A 23,637-nucleotide genomic window follows, 5' to 3' on the forward strand; every position below is an offset into this window, starting at 1 on the left:
AGGATTAGCTGATCAGCGTCACGCCGCTGCTCAGGAACTCGTTTTATTCTTCAGTTCACAGGTCTGAGTCCCGGCTCTCAGACCTGCAGCAGCACTTCCGGTCTACGACACTTCCGCTTTGAGGAACTTCAAAATAAAAGGCTGCAGGATGTATGGATCAGAAAGTATAGTGACAGTACCAGAAGCAGAGAGTGAGTCCGTAACTCACGTCATAAACATGTAAACAAGCAGAACGAGACGTTCCCTCTTCATCTGGAAGATCTTTATTCCATAAACACGTGAAAGGGTTAAATAGTTCCACTGGTTCTTCTTCTTTACATTACACAGGGCTCTCAAGTTTTGAAGACAGGCAAGAGTGACATTGAGGGACCCCATAGTGAGAGGAAGAGGAGGGGACCCAGGACGGAGCCTTGATGGACCCCATAGTGAGAGGAAGAGGAGGGGACCCAGGACGGAGCCTTGAGGAACCCCATAGTGAGAGGAAGAGGAGGGGACCCAGGACGGAGCCTTGAGGGACCCCATAGTGAGAGGAAGAGGAGGGGACCCATGGCGGAGCCTTGAGGGACCCCATAGTGAGAGGAAGAGGAGGGGACCCAGGGCGGAGCCTTGAGGGACCCCATAGTGAGAGGAAGAGGAGGGGACCCAGGACGGAGCCTTGAGGGACCCCATAGTGAGAGGAAGAGGAGGGGACCCAGGACAGAGCCTTGAGGGACCCCACAGTGAGAGGAAGAGGAGGGGACCCAGGACGTGGCCTTGAGGAACCCCATAGTGAGAGGAAGAGGAGGGGACCCAGGACGGAGCCTTGAGGGACCCCATAGTGAGAGGAAGAGGAGGGACCCAGGACAGACCTTGAGGGACCCCACAGTGAGAGGAAGAGGGGACCAGGACGGAGCCTTGAGGGACCCCATAGTGAGAGGAAGAGGAGGGGACCCAGGACGGAGCCTTGAGGGACCCCACAGTGAGAGGAAGAGGAGGGGACCCAGGACGGAGCCTTGAGGGACCCCATAGTGAGAGGAAGAGGAGGGGACCCAGGACTGAGCCTTGAGGACCCCATAGTGAGAGGAAGAGGAGGGACCCAGGACGTGGCCTTGAGGGACCCCACAGTGAGAGGAAGAGGAGGGGACCCAGGACGGAGCCTTGTCTCCAGACTGGTGAGGGTCAAGGAGGTCGTTGCCGTGGAGACAGGAGGACACTCGGTTACAGAGAGCTCGCTCCAGAGCTTTGGAGAGAAAAGGAAGAAGAGAGACCCGTCTGTAGTTCTGCCTCCAGACGGGTCGAGGTGGTTTCTTCAGGAGCTGTTAATAAGATGGTGAGAGGTCAGAAGGTCAGGAGCAACAGCCTGGAGGATGGGAGACGGGGTCAAGGGGTCAGGTGGTCGGTCAGCGGAGGTCACCAAGCTGAGAACCTGATTGGGAGACAAGGCGGTGAAAGAGAGGGGGATGAAGAAGTTAGTGCTGGTGAGGTGATAGAAGATGGATGAGTAAAGGAGGAGCGGATGTCGTCCATCTTGTTTGTAACGTAGTCACAAAGTGGCAGAAGAGTGGAAGGAGGAGGGGCCAGGGGGATGAAGGAGGAGGGGCCAGGGGGTTGAAGGAGGGTTAGAGAAGGAAGACTGAATTGTGTCAGGTAGAACCAGCTTCTGGCTGCAGAGAGAGGACGAGAGAGGAGGAGAGAGGAGGAGAGAGGAGGAGAGGAGGAGGGGAGAGAGAGAGGAGGACAGAGAGGAGGAGAGAACGACAGAGAGAAGGAGGGAGAGGAGGACAGAGGAGAGGAGGAGGAGAGGAGAGAGAGGAGGAGGGGAGAGAGAGGAGGAGAGAGAGGAGGAGAGAGGAGGAGGAGAGAGAGAGGAGGACAGAGAAGAGGACAGAGAGGAGGAGAGAGGAGAGAACGACAGAGAGAGAGAAGGAGGGAGAGGAGGACAGAGGAGGAGAGAGAGAGGAGGAGGGGAGAGAGAGAGGAGGACAGAGAGGAGGAGAGAGGACGAGAGAGGAGGAGGGAGAGGAGAGAGGAGGACAGAGAGGAGGAGAGAGGAGGAGAGAGGAGGAGAGAGGAGGGGTTCCGGTCCATGAATGAACGAGTCCTAGAGGAACTACGAGGAGAGATACACAGGTATGGGAAATACACACATATTCACTAAATGGTGAAATACTCAGCCACGAAGACTCCGATGTCTTTGTCCTCCGAGTCTTCTGACGCTAAAGACCCGATCCGGTTCTGAGCCCAGGTTGGTGCCGATTACCTCGAGCCGCGTTGACCCCGCCCCTTGCTCGTTGGTATTCAAATGACACTCAATTGAAACCAGGTGATGAGCGCTCGTCCAATCAGTGAAGATTCAGGTGTCAGTAATCAGGACACACCTCTCGACCAAACCAATCCTACAACAGGACAGACCAACAATCCAACAGGAACTCAGAGATAAACTCATCTAAAGACACTTAGCAGGATCCAAGTAGTCAGTCGCCTCAGGTAGAAAAGGCACACTGCCTTTATTCAAAGGATTACCGCATTTGACTCATTTCAACACATTGATACGACTTCCTGTTAATAACTCATCATTGATGACCAATCACCCACGTGCTAGCGTTAGCTTTGATGTTAGCATGGAGCTCCTCACTGAGCAGGTTCTAGACGGTTCTAGCCGAGGAGCGGCTCTGAGCTCGGATCTGATTATTGTTGTTGACTAATGGAACATATTGATGACCAGCCTTTGATGTCAAAGTTCTTTGACAGTTGTTACAACTCAAGAGTCCAGCAGCTGTTGGTGGTTCCATAAGGTCCCTGAAGCTGGACCCTGGAGAACAGAGATGTGGTTCCATAAGGTTCTAGAACCACTCAAGGTACCTGAAGAACAGAGATGTGGTTCCCATAAGGTTCTAGAACCACTCAAGGTCCCTGAAGCTGGACCCTGGAGAACAGAGATGTGGTTCCATAAGGTTCTAGAACCACTCAAGGTCCCTGAAGAACAGAGATGTGGTTCCATAAGGTTCTAGAACCACTCAAGGTCCCTGAAGAACAGAGATGTGGTTCCATAAGGTTCTAGAACCACTCAAGGTCCCTGAAGCTAGACCCTGGAGAACAGAGATGTGGTTCCATAAGGTTCTAGAACCACTCAAGGTCCCTGAAGCTGGACCCTGGAGAACAGAGATGTGGTTCCATAAGGTTCTAGAACCACTCAAGGTCCCTGAAGAACAGAGATGTGGTTCCATAAGGTTCTAGAACCACTCAAGGTCCCTGAAGAACAGAGATGTGGTTCCATAAGGTTCTAGAACCACTCAAGGTCCCTGAAGCTGGACCCTGGAGAACAGAGATGTGGTTCCATAAGGTTCTAGAACCACTCAAGGTCCCTGAAGCTGGACCCTGGAGAACAGAGATTGGCGCGGCGGATGATATGTGAGATCCATGACGATCAGAACCCGTCCAGGTTCTAGAAGGGCATCCCTCCAGAGATCTGCCGGGCCACCTGGTCCTCCGGGCTCTCCTCCCGGTCCGGCCTCTCCTGGTTCCAGTCCTTCAGGCCCTCGGGCAGCGTGGTGTCCTCGTCCAGGCCGCCGGTTCCCTCCACGAAGTCTTCGTACGTGGACTTCTCTACGAAGGGACGCGGGCCCAGCAGCTCCACCATGTCGCTCTTATCCAGAACCTCCTTCTCCAGCAGCCGCAGAGCCACCTGCAGAACCACAGAACAGGGCCAGAACCCCGGTACAGGAGGGTTCTACGAGTGCTGGTTCCACATGCATCTAGAACAGGGCCAGAACCCTCTGCGGTACCTTCTCCACCTCCGGCCTCCTGCCGCCCAGCAGCCGGTGGGTTCTGCGGTGGGCCTCGCTGATGAGGAGTCGGACCTCGGTGTCGATGAGCCGGGCCGTGGCCTCGCTGTACGGCTTCTCCAGAACCGCCTCCCCCTGCCGGGGCGGGTCGAAGGACACCTGGCCCACCTTCTCGTTCATGCCGAACTGCACGATCTGCACCGGGACAGGAAACAGCTCTGTGACCTCTGTGTAGGCGCTGTGTGACCTCTGACCTCTGTGCAGGCCCTCTGACCTGTGTGTAGGCCCTCTGTGACCTCTGACCTCTGTGCAGACCCTCTGTGACCTCTGACCTGTGTGTAGGCCCTCTGACCTGTGTGTAGGCCCTCTGTGACCTCTGACCTGTGTGTAGGCCCTCTGACCTGTGTGTAGGCCCTCTGTGACCTCTGACCTGTGTGTAGGCCCTCTGACCTGTGTGTAGGCCCTCTGACCTGTGTGTAGGCCCTCTGACCTGTGTGTAGGCCCTCTGTGACCTCTGACCTGTGTGTAGGCCCTCTGACCTGTGTGTAGGCCCTCTGACCTGTGTGTAGGCCCTCTGTGACCTCTGACCTGTGTGTAGGCCCTCTGTGACCTCTGACCTCTGTGCAGACCCTCTGTGACCTCTGACCTGTGTGTAGGCCCTCTGACCTGTGTGTAGGCCCTCTGACCTGTGTGTAGGCCCTCTGACCTGTGTGTAGGCCCTCTGACCTGTGTGTAGGCCCTCTGACCTGTGTGTAGGCCCTCTGTGACCTCTGACCTCTGTGCAGACCCTCTGTGACCTCTGACCTCTGTGCAGACCCTCTGTGACCTCTGACCTGTGTGTAGGCCCTCTGACCTGTGTGTAGGCCCTCTGACCTGTGTGTAGGCCCTCTGACCTGTGTGTAGGCCCTGTGACCTGTGTGTAGGCCCTCTGTGACCTGTGTGTAGGCCCTCTGTGACCTGTGTGTAGGCCCTCTGACCTGTGTGTAGGCCCTCTGACCTGTGTGTAGGCCCTCTGACCTGTGTGTAGGCCCTCTGACCTGTGTGTAGGCCCTCTGTGCAGACCCTCTGTGACCTCTGTGCAGACCCTCTGTGACCTCTGACCTGTGTGTAGGCCCTCTGACCTGTGTGTAGGCCCTCTGACCTGTGTGTAGGCCCTCTGACCTGTGCGTAGGCGCTCTCCGTGACCTTCCGGAGGTCGTCCTGGGCTCCGGTGGTGATCCGACCAAAGAAGATCTCCTCGGCGACCCGGCCTCCCAGCGTCATGCACATGCGGTCCAGCAGCTGCTCCGTGGTGTACAGGTACTGCTCTCGGGGGAGGTACTGAGCGTAGCCCAGGCCCTTCCCTCGGGGGATGATGGACACCTGCACAGGTAACCACACCCTCCGTCACACCTCCACAACAGCTGAGGCTCATGGGTAATAGTGACAGGAAGTGACCTTCAGCAGAGGGTCGGCGTGCTCCAGGAACCAGCCGGCCACGGCGTGCCCCGCCTCGTGGTACGCCACCGTCTTCTTCTCCTCCGGCTGCAGGACCTGAGTCTTCTTCTCCAGACCTGCAATACAGACCTGGTCACCAACAGGACTCTGGGGGAACCAGGCTCCTCATCAGAACCTCTGCCTGGGGGAACCAGGCTCCTCATCAGAACCACTGCCTGGGGGAACCAGGCTCCTCATCAGAACCTCTGCCTGGGGGAACCAGGCTCCTCATCAGAACCTCTGCCTGGGGGAACCAGGCTCCTCATCAGAACCTCTGCCTGGGGGAACCAGGCTCCTCATCAGAACCTCTGCCTGGGGGAACCAGGCTCCTCATCAGAACCTCTGCCTGGGGGAACCAGGCCCCTCATCAGAACCTCTGCCTGGGGGAACCAGGCTCCTCATCAGAACCTCTACCTGGGGGAACCAGGCTCCTCATCAGAACCTCTGCCTGGGGAACCAGGCTCCTCATCAGAACCTCTGCCTGGGGAACCAGGCTCCTCATCAGAACCTCTGCCTGGGGAACCAGGCTCCTCATCAGAACCTCTGCCTGGGGGAACCAGGCCCCTCATCAGAACCTCTGCCTGGGGGAACCAGGCTCCTCATCAGAACCTCTGCCTGGGGGAACCAGGCTCCTCATCAGAACCTCTGCCTGGGGGAACCAGGCTCCTCATCAGAACCTCTGCCTGGGGGAACCAGGCTCCTCATCAGAACCTCTGCCTGGGGGAACCAGGCTCCTCATCAGAACCTCTGCCTGGGAGAACTAGGCTCCTCATCAGATCCTCTGCCTGGGGGAACCAGGCTCCTCATCAGAACCTCTGCCTGGGGGAACCAGGCTCCTCCAGGTAGAACAAGGTGAAGAAGGAGAAGTAGAGCTCCCCTCAAAGCTCAAGCATGAAAGTGAGGAAGGTTACACCCTCCTCTTCATCACTTCTCACAACACCGTGATGAGCTTCCTCCCGATTGGTCCGCCCCGGTCCCTCCAGCAGCCAATAGGAGCTCTCACCTCCGATCACCCTCTCGATGGCCTGCTCGAAGTGCTTCTGGCCGATGGCGTCGGCCAGGTGGCGAGCGGCGATCAGCGCCGCCTCGTTGCACACGTTGGCGATGTCGGCGCCTGGCAGACGGAGAGCGGGGAGAGGAGAACCCGTGAGCCCGGAGGACGGCGCCCAGACGGAGGGGACGGGGGGCGGAGCCTACCTGAGAATCCAGGTGTGAGGGCGGCCATCTTCCTGGCCAGAGCCTCTTTGTCCAGCTCCGCCTCCAGCCTCAGAGGACGCAGGTGCACTTTAAAGATGGACGCCCGGCCTTTGATATCAGGAGGTCCTGAGGGGGGCACACGGGGACTACGGTTCTAGTCTTCTATTGTTCTACAGTTATAGTGCTCTAGTAATCTATTGTTCTAAGGTTCTAAAGTTCCATTATTATATTGCTCTATGGTTCTATTGTTCTATTATTCTATTGTTCTAAGGCGATACTGTTCTAAAGTTCCATTATTATATTGCTCTAAAGTTCTAAGATTCTATTGTTCTAAACTTCTATTTTTATACGGTTCTATTTTTCTAAGGTTCTATTGTGCTATGGTTCTAAAGTTCTATTTTTCTAGTATTCTAAGGTTCTATTGTTCTACGGTGCTATTGTTCTAAGGTTCTATTTTTCTATTGGTTCCGAGACTTCTGACACACTGATGAAGACATAGAACCCGTCCAGCAAGAGACCCCCCCCCCCCTTCAGACCCTCAAACAGAACCCAGAGCTCACCGATGTAGATCTGTCTGTCGAAGCGTCCGGGTCTCATCAGAGCCGGGTCCAGTATGTCGGGTCTGTTGGTTCCTGCTAGGACCACCACGTTGGTGGCCGAGTTGAAGCCTGAACACAAAGAAGACCACATGGTGGGACCCCCATGGAGACCACATGGTGGGACACTGATGGAGACCACATGGTGGGACACTGATGGAGACCACGTGGTGGGACCCCCATGGAGACCACATGGTGGGACACTGATGGAGACCACGTGGTGGGACCCCCATGGAGACCACGTGGTGGGACACTGATGGAGACCACGTGGTGGGACACTGATGGAGACCACGTGGTGGGACACTGATGGAGACCACGTGGTGGGACCCCCATGGAGACCACATGGTGGGACCCCATGGGACCAGACTGTGGGACCCCCATGGAGACCACATGGTGGGACCCCCATGGAGACCACGTGGTGGGACACTGATGGAGACCACGTGGTGGGACCCCCATGGAGACCACGTGGTGGGACACTGATGGAGACCACGTGGTGGGACCCCCATGGAGACCACGTGGTGGGACACTGATGGAGACCACGTGGTGGGACCCCCATGGAGACCACGTGGTGGGACCCCCATGGAGACCACGTGGTGGGACACTGATGGAGACCACGTGGTGGGACCCCCATGGAGACCACGTGGTGGGACACTGGTGGGACCCCCATGGAGACCACGTGGTGGGACCCCCATGGAGACCACGTGGTGGGACACTGATGGAGACCACGTGGTGGGACCTCCATGGAGACCACGTGGTGGGACCCCCATGGAGACCTGAGACCCACCGTCCATCTCCACCAGCAGCTGGTTCAGCGTGTTCTCTTGCTCGCTCTGGCCTCCAAAGTTTCCTCGTCCTCTCTTCCGTCCCACGGCGTCGATCTCGTCGATGAAGAGGATGCAGGGCGCGTTCTTCCTCGCCATGACGAACAGATCTCTGACCTGCACAGGAAGTGACATCACGATGAGGACACAGGAAGTGACATCACAGGAAGTGACTTTACGATGAGGTCACAGGAAGTGACATCACAGGAAGTGACATCACGATGAGGTCACAGGAAGTGCTGTCACAGGAAGTGACATCACAGGAAGTGACATCACAATGAGGTCGCGTGTCTGTGTGTGCGTGTCTGTGTGTCCGTGTCTGTGTGTCCGTGTCTGTGTGTGCGTGTCCGTGTGTGTGTGTCTGTGTGTGTCTCACTCTGGCGGGGCCGACGCCCACGAACATCTCCAGGAACTCCGACCCGTTGACGGTGATGAACGGCACGTTGGCCTCTCCGGCCGTGGCCTTGGCCAGGAGGGTCTTCCCTGTTCCTGGAGGCCCCGTCAAGATGGCCCCCTGCACACACAAGACACCACAATCATCATTTATAAAGCGCTTCTCAAGACACCCGAAGTCTCTTCACAGAGTCCAGTAGTGACAGTCACCCCGGTGGTGGTGAGCTACATCAGGAGGCACAGCTGCCCTGGGCCGACTGACGGAAGGCAGCCAATCAGCGCCTATACGGCCAATCGGCAACTACGGCCCCTTCCCCCCCACCAACATTCATTCATATCCATACGACGCGGTGCATGTCTTTATGATTGTGGGGGAAACCAGAGGACCCGGAGTAAACCCACGCAGAGGAGAACATGAGGAGAACACGCTCCACACAGAAAGGACCTGGAACCACCGGGAGTCCAACCCAGGGCTAACCACTGAGCCACCGTGCTGCCCAAAGACCTGGTCCCCAACCTCACCCTAGAGGTCCTGGTCCCCGTCCCTAGAGGTCCTGGTCCCCGTCCCTAGAGGACCTGGTCCCCGTCCCTAGAGGACCTGGTCCCCGTCCCTAGAGGTCCTGGTCCCCGTCCCTAGAGGTCCTGGTCCCCGTCCCTAGAGGTCCTGGTCCCCGTCCCTAGAGGTCCTGGTCCCCGTCCCTAGAGGACCTGGTCCCCGTCCCTAGAGGACCTGGTCCCCGTCCCTAGAGGTCCGTACCTTGGGGATCTTGGCGCCCAGGTCCTGGTACTGCTTGGGGTTCTTCAGGAAGTTGACGAACTCCATGATCTCGAGCTTCGCCTCCTCGCAGCCGGCCACGTCCTTGAACTTGACGTCGATCTCGTCTTTCAGGATCTTCGCCGTCGTCTCACTGACGCTGAACAAGCCGCCCATCCCCCGGCCGGGCCGCCCCCCGCCCGCCACGCCGCGCCGCAGCATGACCAGCAGGAAGCCGATGATGAGCACCGAGGGGAGCATGCTCAGCAGGAAGGTTCTGCGGAGGAAGGAGTGTGAGAACCGGGTCTGACGGTGCGTGGGGGGGCAGAAGGTTCCTCACCCGTCACTCTGGGTGGAGTAGATCACCGGCAGCCGGCCCTCCCCCTCCAGGCCGAGCTCGGCCTGAGCCGACTCCAGGTTCCTCTCGAAGGTGTCCACGCTGCCGATGTTGAACCACACGTACTGCAGGGAGAGAAGCAGACTGAGGACGGGCTGGGTGGTCCTGGCGGTCCGGACTACATCCAGAACCGGTCCAGAAGGACGTGATCTGTGGGGGACTCACCCCGTCCACCGGCGTCTTCCCCGGGGAGAAGACCACTCTGACGTAGCGCTTGTTGACCACCTCCAGCCGGTCCACCTGAGGAACAACCCGTTACTGCTGGAGAAGCTCCGCCCACCTGAGGAACAACCCGTTACTACTGGAGAAGCTCCGCCCACGTGAGGAACAACCCGTTACTGCTGGAGAAGCTCCGCCCACCTGAGGAACAACCCGTTACTACTGGAGAAGCTCCGCCCACATGAGGAACAACCCGTTACTGCTGGAGAAACTCCGCCCACCTCGGACCAGACGGTTCAACAACATCAACGACGTCCGGGAACAGTTTAAAATGTGTCGACGCAGCAGATTGACATTTAAAATGTCAAATGAACAAAGTCCGGTTCAACAAGGAACTCCTGAACCAGGAGCAGGTGAGTCCTCACCATGCCTTGGGACAGGTGGTTGTTGACAAAGTCCTTCCAGGTGACTTCTCGTCCTCCGTCCCGAAAGAGGAAGTAGTAGGTGACGGAGGTCCAGAACGCGGCTCCGCTCAGCAGGTACAGCCGGAACTCCTTATCATCCCAGGGAACGTCCCCCTGAAACAAGCACCACCAGCTGAGCACCACCAGCTGAGCACCACCAGCTGATAGCTGAGTCTCACTGACCTTCTGGAAGCGGCTGTACCAATGGGACTCCTCCCTGCGGCCTTCTCGTTTTCCTCCTCCTCCTCCACCTTTTCCACCTCCACCTGCTTCCCTCCCAGAAGATCTCTGGGCGTTGGCAGGTTTGGCCTCTGGGACCAGAACAGGGTTAGGGTCCAACAGGAACCAGGGTTAGGGTCCAACAGGAACAGACTCAGGACGACTCGGTATGCGACAGAAGAAGAAGTCTTCCTTCTCTAACCCATCAACTCTTCTCTCTCTTCTCCCCCTCCTTCATCCCCCTGGCCCCTCCTCCTTCATCCCCCTGGCCCCTCCTCCTTCCACCCTTCTGCCACTTTGTGACTACGTTACAAACAAGATGGACGACATCCGCTCCTCCTTTACTCATCCATCTTCTATCACCTCACCAGCACTAACTTCTTCATCCCCCTCTCTTTCACCGCCTTGTCTCCCAATCAGGTTCTCAGCTTGGTGACCTCCGCTGACCGACCACCTGACCCCTTCTCCCATCCTCCAGGCTGTTGCTCCTGACCTTCTGACCTCTCACCATCTTATTAACAGCTCCCTCTCAACTGGCTGTTTCCCTCTGGAGGAGGAGAGTCAACAGACCTGAAGAAACCACCTCGACCCGTCTGGAGGCAGAACTACAGACGGGTCTCTCTTCTTCCTTCTCTCTCCAAAGCTCTGGAGCGAGCTCTCTGTAACCGAGTGTCCTCCTGTCTCCACGGCAACGACCTCCTTGACCCTCACCAGTCTGGAGACAAGGCTCCGTCCTGGGTCCCCTCCTCTTCCTCTCACTGTGGGGTCCCTCAAGGCCACGTCCTGGGTCCCCTCCTCTTCCTCTCACTATGGGGTCCCTCAAGGCTCCGTCCTGGGTCCCCTCCTCTTCCTCTCACTGTGGGGTCCCTCAAGGGTCCCTCCCTCAAGGCTCCGTCCTGGGTCCCTCCTCTTCCTCTCACTATGGGGTTCCTCAAGGCTCCGCCCTGGGTCCCTCCTCTTCCTCTCACTATGGGGTCCCTCAAGGCCCGTCCTGGGTCCCTCCTCTTCCTCTCACTATGGGGTCCTCAAGGCTCCGTCCTGGGTCCCTCCTCTTCCTCTCACTACTGGGGTCCCTCAAGGCCACGTCCTGGGTCCCCTCCTCTTCCTCTCACTATGGGGTCCCTCAAGGCCACGTCCTGGGTCCCCTCCTCTTCCTCTCACTATGGGGTCCCTTCCTCTTCCTCTCACTATGGGGTCCCTCAAGGCCCGTCCTGGGTCCCTCCTCTTCCTCTCACTATGGGGTCCTCTGCTCCGTCCTGGGTCCCTCTTCTTCCTCTCACTACTGGGGTTCCTCAAGGCTCCGTCCTGGGTCCCCCTCTTCCTCTCACTACTGGGGTTCCTCAGGCTCCGCCCTGGGTCCCTCCTCTTCCTCTCACTATGGGGTCCTCAAGGCTCCGTCCTGGGTCCCCTCCTCTTCCTCTCACTATGGGCTCCGTCCTGGGTCCCCTCCTCTTCCTCTCACTATGGGGTCCCTCAAGGCTCCGTCCTGGGTCCCCTCCTCTTCCTCTCACCATGGGGTCCCTCAAGGCTCCGTCCTGGGTCCCCTCTTCCTCTCACTATGGGGTCCCTCAAGGCTCCGTCCTGGGTCCCCTCCTCTTCCTCTCACTATGGGGTTCCTCAAGGCTCCGTCCTGGGTCCCCTCCTCTTCCTCTCACTATGGGGTCCCTCAAGGCTCCGTCCTGGGTCCCCTCCTCTTCTCTCTGTACACTAATTCTCTCGGCTCTGTCATTCGTTCGCATGGCTTCTCCTACCATCGCTATGCCGATGACACCCAACTGATCTTCTCGTTTCCACCGTCTGAAACACAGGTGGCGGCGCGAGTCTCTGCCTGTCTGACCGACATCTCTCAGTGGATGTCTGCTCACCACCTGAAGATCAACCCTGACAAGACCGAGCTACTATTCCTTCCAGGGAAAGGCTCTCCACCCATGACCTGACTACCACCTTCACCAGCTCTGTGTTGGCCCCGCCCCCGACTGCCAGGAACCTCGGGGTGACACTAGACAGTCAACCTGACGGCCAACATCACTGTGACATCACTGTAGGTCCATGCTGCACAACATCAGGAGAGCACGGCCTCTTCTTACTCAAAAGGCGGCACAGGCTCTGGTCCAGGTTCTGGTCCAGGCTCTGGTCATTTCGCGCCTTGACTCCTGCAACTCCCTCCTGCAGCTCTACCTGCTAAGGCCACCGACCTCTGCAGCTCATCCAGAATGCAGCAGCTGGTCTTCAGCCTGACTCCACCCACACCGCTCCGCTCCTCCTCTCTCTTCACTGGCTACCGGTGGAGCAGCATCCGCTTCAAAACATTGGTTCTTGCGTACCGTGCGTATAGTTCGACTTTCTTGAAGAAATGTTACTTTCTGTATTCTTGTTGTTCTGAGTTTGTACTCTTGGTTGATGCACTTATTGTAAGTCGCTTTGGATAAAAGCGTCTGCTAAATGACATGTAATGGAAGAAGAAGAAGTCTGTTTTTTTATTGGGGAACTTCTTCTCTGCATCGACCATCCTGAGTTATTCAGGAAGACCGGCAGCAACTAGGGGGGGGGGCAGGTAAACAAGGGTCTTTCAGTAGAGGGCGAGGTCGGTGAATGACGGTGGAGGTCGGTATATGTACCTTTGGCTTCTGCTTCACTGTTTTTTGGAGTTTTCTGGCTTCCTGGAAAATATTTCTCAAAACCTGAAAATACAAAAACACGAGACTGTCGTGAACAGGTTTGTACTTCTATAGACCCTCCGGACCCTCCAGGCCTGAATGGATCCATCCGTCTCAGGCAGCAAGCAGAGCCAGACCTCCTCTCACCAACACCCTCCAGCTCATTCTGGGGGTCCAGAGGCGTTCAGGCCAGCTGGGAGATATGAGCCCTCCAGCGGGTCCTGGTCTACTCCCATCGGACCTGCCTGGAAACCCTCTAGCGGGTCCAGGAGGCCTCCTGAAAGCAGTCCTCACCTTTCGGGGGTCTGGAGCTCAGCCTCCTGCACACGACCAGCAGGTCACTCAGCAGGCTCCGCCCCCTCTCTACCTGTCCCGCAGCGCTCAAACACGTCACCTGACGTACAGGAAGTAGAAATGACAATTTAATGAAGCTGCAACTAAAGTTTATTTTGATTATTTCTGATGAACCAGACTGAGGACATGACACGAGACTGAGGACACGAGACTGAAGACATGAGACTGAGGACATGAGACTGAGGACATGAGACTGAGGACATGGGACTGAAGACATGTGACTGAGGACATGAGACTGAAGACATGAGACTGAGGACATGTGACTGAGGACATGTGACTGAGGACATGAGACTGAGGACATGAGACTGAGGACATGAGACTGAGGACATGAGACTGAAGACATGTGACTGAAGACATGAGACTGAAGACATGAGACTGAAGACATGAGACTGAGGACATGAGACTGAGGACATGAGACTGAGGACATGAGACTGAGGACATGAGACTGAAGACATGAGACTGAAGACATGACTGAAGACATGAGACTGAGGACATGAGACTGAAGACATGAGAGACATGAGACTGAGGACAATGAGACTGAAGACATGAGACTTGAAGACATGAGACTGAAGACATGAGACTGAGGACATGAGACTGAGAGACATGAGACTGAGACATGACTGAAGACATGAGACTGAAGACATGTGACTGAGGACATGGACTGAGGACATGAGACTGAGGACATGAGACTGAAGACATGAACATGAGACTGAGGACGACATGAGACTGAAGACATGGGACTGAGGACATGTGACTGAGGACATGTGACTGAGGACATGAGACTGAGGACATGAGACTGAAGACATGAGACTGAAGACATGAGACTGAAGACATGAGACTGAGGACATGAGACTGAGGACATGAGACTGAGGACATGAGACTGAGGACATGAGACTGAAGACATGAGACTGAAGACATGAGACTGAAGACATGAGACTGAGGACATGAGACTGAAGACATGAGACTGAGGACATGGGACTGAGGACATGTGACTGAGGACATGAGACTGAGGACATGAGACTGAGGACATGAGACTGAGGACATGAGACTGAAGACATGAGACTGAAGACATGAGACTGAGGACATGGGACTGAGGACATGGGACTGAGGACATGAGACTGAAGACATGGGACTGAAGACATGGGACTGAGGACATGAGACTGAGGACATGTGACTGAGGACATGAGACTGAGGACATGAGACTGAAGACATGAGACTGAGGACATGAGACTGAGGACATGAGACTGAGGGACAGACTGAGGACATGAGACTGAAGACATGAGACTGAAGACATGGGACTGATGGGACTGAAGACATGACTGAGGACGACATGGACTGAGGACATGACTGAGAGGACATGAGACTGAGACATGAGACTGAGGACATGAGACTGAGGACATGAGACTGAAGACATGGGGCTGAAGACATGAGACTGAGGACATGAGACTGAAGACATGAGACTGAGGACATGAGAGAGACTGAGGACATATGAGACTGAAGACATGGGACTTAAGACATGGGACTGAGGACATGAGACTGAAGACATGAGACTGAGGACATGGGACTGAAGACATGAGACTGAGGACATGGGACTGAAGACATGAGACTGAAGACATGAGACTGAGGACATGTGACTGAGGACATGTGACTGAGGACATGTGACTGAGGACATGAGACTGAGGACATGAGACTGAGGACATGAGACTGAAGACATGTGACTGAGGACATGAGACTGAGGACATGTGACTGAGGACATGAGACTGAGGACATGAGACTGAGGACATGAGACTGAAGACATGAGACTGAAGACATGAGACTGAAGACATGAGACTGAAGACATGAGACTGAGGACATGAGACTGAGGACATGAGACTGAGGACATGAGACTGAGGACATGGGACTGAAGACATGAGACTGAAGACATGGGACTGAAGACATGAGACTGAAGACATGTGACTGAAGACATGAGACTGAGGACATGGGACTGAGGACATGAGACTGAGGACATGGACTGAGGACATGAGACTGAGGACATGAGACTGGAGACTGAAGACATGAGACTGAGGACATGAGACTGAGGACATGAGACTGAAGACATGAGACTGAGGACATGAGACTGAGGACATGAGACTGAAGACATGGGACTGAAGACATGAGACTGAAGACATGTGACTGAGGACATGAGACTGAGGACATGAGACTGAGGACATGAGACTGAGGACATGAGACTGAAGACATGGGACTGAAGACATGAGACTGAGGACATGGGACTTAAGACATGGGACTGAGGACATGAGACTGAGGACATGAGACTGAGGACATGAGACTGACATGAGACTGAGGACATGGGACTGAGGACATGAGACTGAAGACATGAGACTGAAGACATGGGACTGAAGACATGAGACTGAGGACATGAGACTGAAGACATGGGACTGAAGACATGGGACTGAAGACATGGGACTGAGGACATGAGACTGAGGACATGAGACTGAGGACATGAGACTGAAGACATGAGACTGAAGACATGAGACTGAGGACATGAGACTGAAGACATGTGACTGAGGACATGAGGACATGAGACTGAAGACATGAGACTGAGGACATGAGACTGAGGACATGTGACTGAGGACATGAGACTGAGGACATGAGACTGAGGACATGAGACTGAGGACATGAGACTGAAGACATGTGACTGAGGACATGAGGACATGAGACTGAAGACATGAGACTGAGGACATGAGACTGAGGACATGTGACTGAGGACATGAGACTGAGGACATGAGACTGAGGACATGTGACTGAGGACATGAGGACATGAGACTGCCTTCTTATTTAATAACTTTAAGAACATTTCTACATTCCTGTGTTTCTGTCCAGACGAGCTGAGAGACGTTAAAGAGACACAACATGGAGCAGCTATATCTATATACACACACATATATATATATATGCAGCAGGTGGCCACAACATGCAGGTCCAGGTCTTAAGGCCTGAGGGGGGCACCGGGACTGGACCAGACTGCGCAGCCCCGAAACGTAGAACCGGGGTCTTTACCTGGCCTAGCACACACGTGATGACACCTGCGGGGTCAGGTTATCAGGTTATCACGTCATCACTTACCAGCCGGGCCGAGGCGCCGGGGGCCCGCAGCAGGCGGGAGGCCGTCGTGTAGCCGGCGACCAGTCGCAGGTAGCGGTGAGCCATCCTGCTCCTCAGTAGACTGGAAGCGCGAGTCAGGAGCGATGTTTATGTCCCTTGACCGCTCTGATCCGCCATCTTCACTGTCTTTCTTCTTCTTCGTGGCTTTTAATGACGGCAGGAAAACAGCTTTCCGGCTCATTGCCGCCCCCACCGGCCCGGAAGGTGAATAAAGGGTCCGTCTCGAGAGGTACTTTGAGTCTCCAGGGGGGGGGAACAATTTCACAAACCCCAACAGGAAAAACCTTTGGAGGTTTTTCCCCAAATTTGGGTTTTTTTAAAAGTTATAGCTGGTAAAAAAAGCCCTTTTGGGGGCTGGTTAAAAGCCTCAGTAAAAAACATGGGAAAAGCTTTGGGGGGGAGGAAAAGAGGGAAAAAAAAGGGGAAAAAAAGGGGGGGAAAAGGGAAAGGTACTACAAACCCCCGTGGGGCAAAAGGAAAACCCCCCCGGGGGGGTAAAATGGTACACAAGCCTCTAGTGGGGTAACAAATCTGTGGGGGAAATGGTACACAAGCCCGTGGGAACATGGGTACAAACCTCTAGTGGGAAATTTGGCACAAGCCCCTCTAGTGGGCTGGGAAATTTTTTCCCAAACTCTTTGGGGAACATGGCCCCAAACTCTTGGGGAAATGGTACACAAATTCATGGTACAAGCCCCAGTTTAAAGGTATAAAACCCCTAGTGGGAACATTCACAAGCTCTAGTGGGGAACATGGTACCACAAGCCTCTGTGGGGAAATGGTACCACAAGCCTCTAGTGGGGAACATGGACTACAAGCTCTCTAGTGGGGAAATGGCACTCTCTAGTGGGAAATGGTCACAAGCCCTTGGGAAATGGGACTACAAGCCTCTTGGGAAAATTCAAATTATTAACTTTCCCGCCCCTTTGGGGGAAAAACCCTCCCCGTGGGAATGGGGACTCAACCTTTTTTGGGAACGGACAACCCTGGGTCCCTTTGGGAAAAATTACCCCTCTTGGGAAAAGGAAAAAAGTTTTTTGGGGCCTGGCCCAAGTCATTACGGAAAACTTGGGGGTCTGGACCAACCCTTGAACTTCCCAAACCCCATGGGGCTTACTCCCCAAACTCTTGGGGCCATTCCACAATTTTTATCCTGCCAAAATGGGGAAAAATCCGCTTGTTAACTGGACCAAACCTTTTTTGGGGGCCTTAAAAGCTCTAGTCCCCTGGCAAAGCCCCCCGGGGGCCCTTACCAAAAACCCACAAATGGACTACGCCCATGGGGGGAAAAACAAGCCTTTTTAAAATTTAACAAGCCCTTTTTCCATCCGGGGGGGCGTCCAACCCTTTAAATGACAAGCCTTTCTGGGAAAAAAGCTTTAGTTGGGGGCTTAACCCCGCCCTTTTGGGAAAAAGCCCCTTGGGAACTGGAAAATTTGGGAAATTAAACCCATTTCCCCTTCCCCCTTTTTAAAATTCCCACTTACACTTACCCCTTTTTTGGGGTTTACTTCAACCCATTCGGCCCCTTGGGCCTGACATCTGGGGGGGTGGACCCAAACTTGGGGGTTTTAAAGCCCCGTTGGGGAAATTCCCCGCCTCTGTGGAAATCCGCCCCTTTCCTTCCCCCCCGCCTCTGTGGGACTGGACCCATCGTGGAAATGCCACTATGAACATTCAACCTCTTCAAATTCAAAATTTAACTCAACGCCTCTGGGAAAAACCCCTCTTGGGCCTTCCCCAATTAGGGATTCCCGCCTTGGGTTTTTTCCCCAAGTTATGGGAAATTTTGGCCAAAATTTTTGGGGCCAAAAAACAAAAATTGTAACAGGACCCAATTTGGGGAAATTTTTGCTCACGGACTATCCGGATCACGGGGCGTCTTTGCCCGGCTTCAGGACTGTTCGGGCTGACAGAGCGCTACACAGGCGGTAAGAAGAGGGGGGGATCGCTGTTTATGTGAATAAACGGTGGTGCCACCGGACCATGTGTGCGTGAAGGAGCGCTTCTGTACCCGAACATTGAACTGTTGGCCGTGGGGATGCGCCCGTACTATTTGCCGTGAGAGTTCACGTCCGCCATTGTGGTTGTGGCGTGCCGCCATCAGCTGCGCTGAGGAAGCTGTGGACACCATCCACTCCACTGTGTCTGCTCTGCTGAATCATCAGCCTGGAGCATTCATGGCTATCACTGGTGACTTTAACCACACCACATTGGATAAAGCTCTGCCAACCTTCCATCAATACATAGACTGCCCAACAAGGAACAAAAAAACTCTGGATTTGGGAGGGGCATACAGCGCCACTGCCCTTCCCCTCGGCAGGTCTGATCATGACCTGGTCCGCTGACACCCAGGTATGTTCCTCTGGTGAAGAGGCTCCCGTGACCACCAGGACTGTGAGGAGGTGGTCTCTGGAGGCTAACGACGCCTACAGGACTGCTTGAGTCAACGGACTGGGATGTTTGTGTGGACCGCCGGGAGGACATCAACAGTATGACCGACTGCATCACGGAATACATCAAGTTCTGTGAACACACCACCATCCCATCACGGACTGGCTGCTTCCCAACAACAAGCCCTGATCACCAGGGACCTGAAGGCGCTTAACATAAAAAAGCTGCTTTCAGGTCTGGAGACAGGGATGAGCTGAGGGGGCCCAGCGCAACCTAAAGGTGAAGCTCAGGGGGGCAAGGACTTACAGGAGGAAGCTGGAGGCCAAACTCCAGCTGAACAACACAAGGAGGTGTGGTCGGGGATGAAGCAGATAACTGGCTTCAAGGTGGGGGGGAGACAGCCAGGGGCTCCTGGAGGGGGCCAAAGCTGAACTGTTTTTCAATAGGTTCAGTTCACAGCCCCCCCCGTCTCCTCACACATCACACCTCCCAAACACCTCCCCTCTGCCCCCCTGCTGAGCTGCACATCCACCGAGCCCTCAAACAATGGGCTCTTCCCCTCCCCTCTCTGTGACACTGACCAGGTGAGAAGACAGCTGGAGAAACTACCCGCGCAGAGCTGAAGGTCCTGATGGCATCAGCCCCAGGGTCCTAAAGACCTCGCCACCCAGCTGTCTGGTGTCCTGCAGCGCCTTTCAACCTCAGCCTGAGGCTGGGGAAGTCCCGTGCTGTGGAAGCGCCGTGCCTGGTCCCTGCCCCAAAAGAAGTCACACCATCTGGCCTCAAGACTACCGCCCGGGTCGCCTCACCTCCCATGTGATGAAGGTGCTGGAGGGCTGGTCTTGGCCCACCTCCGCCGCAGGTGAAATCCTTGGACCCTCTGCAATTTGCTTACCAGCCTCATGTGGGAGTGGCGCCATCATCTACCTGCTCCCGAGCTCAGTCGCACCTGGATGGAACCGTGTCTCTGTGAGAGTCATTTTTTTGACTTCTCCAGTGCATTTAACACCATCCAGCCACTGCTGCTGAGTGAGAAGCTGCGGGTGGCGGGGGATCGCCACCATCTCCTGGATCACTGACTACCTCACAGGCAGACCACAGTTTGTCAGAATGGGCCGTGTGCTGAACGGTGGTCAGTGATGTTGAGCCCACAGGAACTGTTCTGTCTCCTTCCTCTTCACCCTGTACACCAGTGACTTCCAGTACAACACGGAGTCATGCCATCTGCAGAAGTACTCTGATGATTCTGCAGTGGTCGGGTGTATTAGGGATGGACGGGAGGAGGAACAGGGCAGTGGTGAGTGACTTTGTAAAGTGGGCGATGAGAACCACCTGCGGCTGAACGTGGCCAAGACCAGAGAGATGGTGGTGGACTTCAGGAGGAAGGGGCAGCTCCTCCCCCCTGAGTGTCCTGGGAGTGGGGGTGGACATGGTGGAGGAGAAAATACCTGGGCGTCTCCATCGACAGCCGACTGAACTGGAAGGCCAACATCAAGCTGTGTACAAGAAGGGGGTGAGTCGACTCTTTTCCTGAGAAAACTTGATCCTTCAACGGGGCAGCAAGATGCTGGAGTTATTCTCCAGTGGGGCCAGTGTGCTGCACTTTGCCATTGACTGCTGGGGGAGCATCGGCCGGTGACACCAGCCGCTTAACAAACTGGTTAGGAAGGCTGGCTCCATCATCGGCTGCCAGCTGGAGCACCTGGAACAGGTGGTGGAGAGGAGGCGTTGAAGAAACTGGGGTCCATATTGGACCACCGGACCACCCCCACCCCCCCCCACCTCCTACAGGGACAGAGGAGGACTTTCTCAGGCGCCCCCCTCACGCTGCCACAAGGACAGATACAGGAGAAAGGGGGGTTACTCACAACAGTTCACCTCTTAATCATATTTCATCTGTTCCAAATTTTTGTTTGTTTTATTTTTTTGTCTGCCTCAAACTTTCCCCTTTTAATTTTTTATTTTTTATTTATCTTCATTTGTTTTGGGGGTTTAGTGGGTAAATTTTATTTTCAAATTTTTAGTTTTGTAACATTTTTTACCAACCCCCCTTTTTTTTAGTGGTTTTTTTTTTGGTACTTCAAGCTTTTCCCCTTGGGGTTTAAAAAGTAATTTTCACCCTTTTATTAAATGGGACACAAGCCTCTAGTGGGGTAACATGGTACACAAGCTCTCTAGTGGGGTAAATGGTTTCAAGCCCCTAGTGGGGTAAATGGTACTACAAGCCCCCTAGTGGGTAACATGGTACTACAAGCCTCTAGTGGGGTAAATGGTACTACAAGCCCTCTGTGGGGTAAATGGTACTACAAGCTCTCTAGTGGGGTAAATGGTACTACAAGCCTCTAGTGGGGTAAATGGGTTTTTGGGGGAACATGGTACTACAAGCCCCTAGTGGGGAAATGGTACTACAAGCCCCCTTGTGGGGTAAATGGTACTACAAGCTCTCTAGTGGGGTAAATGGTACTACAAGCCCTCTTGTGGGGTAAATGGTACACAAGCCCCTAGTGGGGTAACATGGTACTACAAGCTCTCTAGTGGGGTAAAGTCACAAAACCCCGGGGGGTTTTTCCAAGTTTTTAAAAAACAACCCCGGGGGGAAAATTTCCCCTTTGGGGAAAGTCAGAATCGCGGACCAAGAAGCCCAAACCCAAAAGGGAAAATAAAGCATACCCCTTTGAAAGGGGGAAAAAAGAAAAAAGGGAAAGAAAAAGCAACCCCACTATGCCCCAGAGGGTACAGTGTGGGGCAGGAGAAACAAAAACACCATTGCACATAAGCACATACATCTTAGCATGGAGTAGGAAGGGGGGGGAGGAACCAAAGCTGGGGATAGGAGGGGGAGAAGGTCCGCAGACGGAGGGTCCCCGTCACGGCCGGCCAACCCCTCCTGTAGGGGGCAAAACAGGGGGTGGGATGGGGGGTTTAGTATGCATTTCATTTTGGGTTTTTTTTTCCCCTCCCAAAGACAAATTTCCCCCCCAAATTTTCCCTGGAGAGCCAAGGTCCGGGCCCAAGGTGTTGTATGGGGGGGAATGAAAGTCTGAGTGATCCTTTTTTTGTTCCCTAGGTTGGAAAACCCGTCCTTCCAAAAAGGAAAGGGTTTTTTGGCCCAGACGCCAATTTTCCCACCTCCATTTTCCCCCATTTCCCAAAGGACAAAGTCCCGAACCCAGCTTCTCCAGATGTTTTCATTTTCGGGTTTTGCCAGGGTTACCCCCCTTTTCCTTTTTTGTGCCAGGGAGACCCAACTCCAAAGCAGAAACCTGAACAAAGAATGGTAATGTCCCGCCTCCAGGGGGTTAGGCACAAGACCGCCACTTCCAGTCCATCGTGTATCCAGCAACACTGTCCCAGAAGGACAGGCAGGTTCCCCGAACCCGAGCTTCTCGAGAAGATGGTGTCAGTGCGTTTAAGGACCAGTTGATTCGTCCATGGTTTTAGTTGAAGGCGATGCGAGAGAGAGTCTCTCAAGTATAGAGACAGACAAGACATGAGAGAAGCACAAGCCCAGGGGAACATGGACACAAGCCCAGTGGGGAAATGGACACAAGCTCTAGTGGGAACATGGTACTACAAGCTCTCTAGTGGGGTAACATGGTACTACAAGCTCTCTGGTGGGGTAACATGGTACTACAAGCTCTCTAGTGGGGTAACATGGTACTACAAGCTCTCTAGTGGGGTGACATGGTACTACAAGCCTCTAGTGGGGTAACATGGTACTACAAGCTCTCTAGTGGGGTAACATAGTACTACAAGCTCTCTCTAGTGGGGTAACATGGTACTACAAGGCCTCTAGTGGGGTAACATGGTACTACAAGCTCTCTAGTGGGGTAACATGGTACTACAAGCTCTCTAGTGGGGTAACATGGTACTACAAGCCCTCTAGTGCGGCAACATGGTACTACAAGCCTCTAGTGGGTAACATGGTACTACAAGCCTCTAGTGGGGTAACATGGTACTACAAGCTCTAGTGGGGTAACATGGTACTACAAGCTCTCTAGTGGGGTAATATGGTACTACAAGCTCTCTAGTGGGGAAATTGGTACTACAAGCCCTCTAGTGGGGTAACATGGTACTACAAGCTCTCTAGTGGGGTAACATGGTACTACAGGCTCTCTAGTTGGGTAACATGGTACTACAAGCTCTCTAGTGGGGTAACATGGTACTACAAGCTCTCTAGTGGGGTAACATGGTAGCTACAACTACAAGCTCTCTAGTGGGGTAACATGGTACTACAAGCTCTCTAGTGGGGTAATGGTACTACAAGTCTCTAGTGGGAGTAACAGTGGTACTACAAGCTCTCTAGTGGGGAACATGGTACAAGCTCTAGTGGGGTAACATGGTACTACAGGCTCTCTAGTGGGGTAACATGGTACTACAAGCTCTCTAGTGGGGTAACATGGTACTACAAGCTCTCTAGTGGGGTAACATGGTACTCAAGCTCTAGAATGGAACATTCTAGTGGGGTAATATGGTACTACAAGCTCTCTAGTGGGGTAACATGGTACTACTGTTAGGACTGAGTGGTGTCTGAACCCAAAATGCAGTACTCCGAAGGCAGGGATAAATGTACACAAGCCAAACAGGCAAATAGATGTATATCTCTATATATATACCTGAATCCATAAAACTCACAGGCTGTTGTTAAGCATACGTATTCAGGTAGATATATAAGATATAAAATATACTTAGGGGCATTCGGAAGAGTAGTCAGAGTCCAGGCAGGGGGTCGTGGCACGGCAGGTCTGGAGTGGAAAAAAGGTGTGAGAAGGAATGCAGCAAAAGTACTGAAAACAGCTCTACAAAGTACGGATAGTTAGCTCAAAGCCT

At 54.2% G+C, this 23,637-nt stretch overlaps 1 protein-coding gene across 1 annotated transcript; it reads right to left on the reverse strand.

Annotated features, from left to right (window-relative positions):
- Positions 1-2,462: 2,462 nt before the first annotated feature.
- On the reverse strand, positions 2,463-16,520 carry afg3l2 (AFG3-like AAA ATPase 2). Its single transcript, XM_056410632.1, has 17 exons — positions 16,375-16,520; positions 13,192-13,291; positions 12,859-12,921; positions 10,205-10,332; positions 9,983-10,135; positions 9,564-9,638; positions 9,342-9,463; positions 9,005-9,278; positions 8,231-8,368; positions 7,818-7,971; positions 6,998-7,105; positions 6,438-6,563; positions 6,244-6,354; positions 5,202-5,317; positions 4,926-5,126; positions 3,765-3,959; positions 2,463-3,664 (listed from the first exon to the last, which is right to left on the reverse strand). Exons 1-17 carry the CDS (start codon positions 16,456-16,458, stop codon positions 3,425-3,427), a joined length of 2,388 nt encoding a protein of 795 aa, XP_056266607.1. The 5' UTR covers positions 16,459-16,520; the 3' UTR covers positions 2,463-3,424.
- Positions 16,521-23,637: the final 7,117 nt, after the last annotated feature.

The sequence above is a fragment of the Pseudoliparis swirei genome, unplaced genomic scaffold, assembly GCF_029220125.1.
Source record: "Pseudoliparis swirei isolate HS2019 ecotype Mariana Trench unplaced genomic scaffold, NWPU_hadal_v1 hadal_25, whole genome shotgun sequence".
Taxonomy (NCBI): Eukaryota; Metazoa; Chordata; class Actinopteri; order Perciformes; family Liparidae; genus Pseudoliparis; species Pseudoliparis swirei.